The following is a 3,814-nucleotide window of genomic DNA, read 5'->3' on the forward strand; positions in this document are numbered from 1 at the left end:
GAGCTACCAAGCAATACTGATGATCTGAGAACATGTATTCCCATTCCACCCTGACACAGGCCATTTCAACACAAAGTGAGGTGCAGGGACTGTAACCTAATATGGGGTAGTTCAGCACCCAACAAAATAGGGTCCTGATCAAGACCGGGACCTCGGGACACCATCATCACTATTAACAGAACTGCCATTTTAATGAAAGTTGAGGATGCGTTCCCAGGGCCAGACAGGTTGAACTTGCCTATTTCATCCACGGTCTCTCATTTCCCTTTTTCTGCACGTGTTTAGGTCAGCTGGGATTTTTTTCTCTGAACTAAGTTTGCATATTTCACACCCAGGAGACGCTGCCCTGCAGCTCTGGGCCAGTATAAATGTTCCATGTCGCTGATTACAGTTTGCTGATCTGCATCACGCCAGTCAGACGTAGCAAGATGGTCTCTCCGGTTCAGTTTATCTGGCTGTTAGTGTTCTGGATCCAGGGTAAGAATCAAATGAAGGGGGCATGGGATGATTTAAGCTACAGTGATCCATAGAAAAACTTTACAGATCTAGGAATGTTCTGTATGAATCCATAAACATTAGTTAGTGACAGAAACTTCTGAGAAGGGTCTCTCCTTTTCATTGGAACTGCGAGGGAAATACAAGCAATTGAAGGCAGCTTGGAATGAAACAGCCACCTCAAACTTAATGTTAGTTCATCCTCTGACAACGATGCTATCATACGTATGTAAAGAGGCACGTGGGAAAGTTTATAAAATCAAAGTATTGTATATTTTGATTAACTATACTCGTGACATATATGAGAGAAAGAGAGACTATACATGTACATAGTAATTTATATTCTGTTTCTCAATTCAGATTCCAATGGGCAGATTGTGATGACTCAAACTCCAGAATCCCTGGCAGTGTCTCCTGGAGACACAGTCACTATCCGCTGCAAAGCCAGTTCAAGTGTCAGCATTGGCAGCAATAACTACTTAGCCTGGTACCAACAGAAATCAGGACAAGCTCCGAAACTCCTTATCTATGCTGGAAGCTCCCTGCAATCTGGAGTCCCAGCCCGGTTCAGCGGCAGCGGGTCTGGCACTGATTTCACTCTCACAATCAGTAAGGTTGAAGCTGAAGATGCTGGAGATTATTACTGTCAGCAGTCTCACAGCTCACCTCTCACAGTGATACAGGCCAATACAAAAACCTCCATCCTGTTCCTTTCAGGGTAACAGCTGCTTCCTATCCATAGTGTAACCACTACCTAGCTTTCAGACAGTGTTTCGAAAAATCTTTCAGCACCACAGAGTCCTTCTGCTCCCCCTGCTGAACTGTCCATAGTACTGCTGACTCTTTCCCATCACCAGTGTCCCACCTGTAGCACCAATGTCGACCCAGTGCCAAGCGGCAGCAAATGTCCCAGACTTGCAGGTCAGCTTCTCAGTGGAGGGAAAATCAGTGATGTGGAGTCTGAGTATCCCAAGCATAATTTCTTTTATTCACACATATACACCAGACCTGGGAGAGAGGCAATCACAAGCAGCCTGCAGGGAAACCCTTCTCTCGGGAATCTATCTCAACACAGATGTCCAGTTCCTAGACTGCACATCTGCTTCAAAAATTCACTCTAATCAGACACCAAGGCAGAGAAACTCTCCTGCTTCTCATACAGCTCCCTTTCCTCACAACCTCGCATAACCAAAACCAACAACATCACAGCATGTCTTCTCAAAACTACATAGCCGCTCGCACATTCAGAAAAACAACTTGAAAGAATACGTATCACAGCGCCACCTGGTGACTCCTGACACAACACTAGCACAGTGACGTATAGTGCCAAGCCAGGCAAGATTACTGCTAAAGACATTTCTTTCCAGAGAGAAATGGTTTTTTGGAGTAGCTGAATTGGGGGTCATATTTTCCTGCACAAACGATCTTATTCCCTGATTCCCCAAAACAGTTCTTTTCTTGCTGTCTTGTAAAACCTGTCTGAGCAACTCAGAATTAAACCAGAACCAGCCCTCCCAGAGCTTTATTGGCAGCATTACCATGTGGAGAGGCTGGGAATAACAGACAGGAGCTATTGGAAGCATCCAGCCTTCCTCGGATGGAGGGAAGGTCACAGCAACATGGGGCTTTTGAAGGAGAAACTGGGCAGTTATCAGGTTCACAAGTGAGCCAATATAGGAAGAAGCCCAACAACATATTTCCTCCTTTGTCTAAGGGCATTTGACATATTTTTAGGGCTGGGGACAGTAGTGAGGGGTTGAAGATTCATCTGTTTTTACTCAAGCTGGTACTGAGCATTGGAGGTGCTGGCAGCTTTACTGGGGTCTCCTCCCATTAATGCCCACCCAACTGCACCATCAGCATCCAGAACCCTGCAGAGAGGACAGGGACACTGACAGGCTCTGGTGGGAACCTGCTAACTGCATCACGTGGTTGCTCTGCAGACCCGTTTGCTATTCAAAGGGCCAGGCCATCTCCAACTCTGACTTTCAGCAACCAAATACAACCACCATGACAGCACCAAACATTGCAGGCCCAATCCTGCCCTGGATTACTTGGTTGCCTCTGCTACTGACTTCCCTGTGATTTATACCCCTGGAAATCAACTGGGCCTTACAGCCTTTTTCAGTGTCACAGCAATCTCCAGAATATGATTATACTAAATCATGGTACTGGTTTATATGGACATGGGTTTTTTCCTTCCATTCACTATTCTCCACCTCCAGTGGCCCCAGTTCCCACGTCTGGTCTTTCAGCGAGTGATTAACAATTTGGGGACAATATAAAGTTATTCTTGAACATATTTATTCCTTTCTAGAGATCATTGTTCATTTGATCCAGAAATATCTGAGATACAACACCTTTCAAAATACGCTGCTTTAAATTTGAATAAATCCTTTAATATTTTTTGAGCAGAGGCAGAGGGGGAAACCCCAGGAAAGAAAAACATTGTGTGTAAAAATAACCCAAATACTCTGATATCCCAAATCCTGTCCACAACTACATACCACAAAAGCGTAGTACATTTTCCAGCGATATTTAAACATGCAAACAGGCAATGGCTAGCAGTTTTTAAAGTCTGCACAAGCAACAATGTGAGTCCATCGGGTTTGCATGTCCCCCCCATCATGTTGTGCCAACACACTGCTTTTCCTGTCTCAAGGCAGCAAAATTCTTCCATGCGCACTGGGACATGACAGACTTCCTCATTAAAGAAGAGCATTCAGTCACCTCAAAGAAGGCAATGAAACTATGCCCGATAGCCAAGGACAATGGAAACCAGTGCGGATTGTATTGCAAGTTAACGTTTCTTTCTCTTTTTGGTAAAACTCCACAGGGTTCATTTGCAAATGGAAACAAAGACACCCTGATACATCACATTGATATGCCCCTTCGCTGCGATTCACATGTTGCTACTGATATAGCTAATCCCTTAAAAGAAGTAGAATTCAAGTCAAAGGGCTCCAAAAAGCAAGTCCTTTAATCTACAATGCATGCTTCTGCATCAAAATTTCAAAGTAAACTGAAGGCGCCCATATCCTGCAGTGTACCCCGTGGATTAAGATTTCTTCTTGCTAACTGTAAAGTGTTTGATCCATTTGTCAAGGTTCAGGTGTCACACAATTTTAGCAACTACAAAAATAGTCTGTATTTTCCCTTTCAAGACAAGATTTCAAGGATGATTTTGACTTGTACGTGGCACGTAATGTGCCTTCTGATGAGAGCATAATAGCCTTTGAATATGGAGATGTGAATCCGAGATATTTTCCTGTTATGTCCAGTGTGGCATTACCTGCACTTGCAATTCCAGTAACTTCAC

At 44.2% G+C, this 3,814-nt stretch overlaps 1 gene segment (V, D, J or C); it reads left to right on the top strand.

Moving 5' to 3' along the window:
- Window positions 1-409: 409 nt before the first annotated feature.
- On the top strand, window positions 410-3,804 carry LOC113405275 (the record flags this gene model as incomplete). The annotated part of the segment is given in 3 exon segments: window positions 410-477; window positions 856-1,213; window positions 3,660-3,804. Coding segments are annotated over 3 exon segments (552 nt in total), but the record flags the coding sequence as incomplete, so codon positions are not given.
- Between the last annotated feature and the right edge of the window lie 10 nt (window positions 3,805-3,814).

Source organism: Terrapene carolina, unplaced genomic scaffold (genome assembly GCF_002925995.2).
Source record: "Terrapene carolina triunguis isolate 2854851 unplaced genomic scaffold, T_m_triunguis-2.0 Scaffold34911, whole genome shotgun sequence".
NCBI classification, from domain to species: domain Eukaryota; kingdom Metazoa; phylum Chordata; order Testudines; family Emydidae; genus Terrapene; species Terrapene triunguis.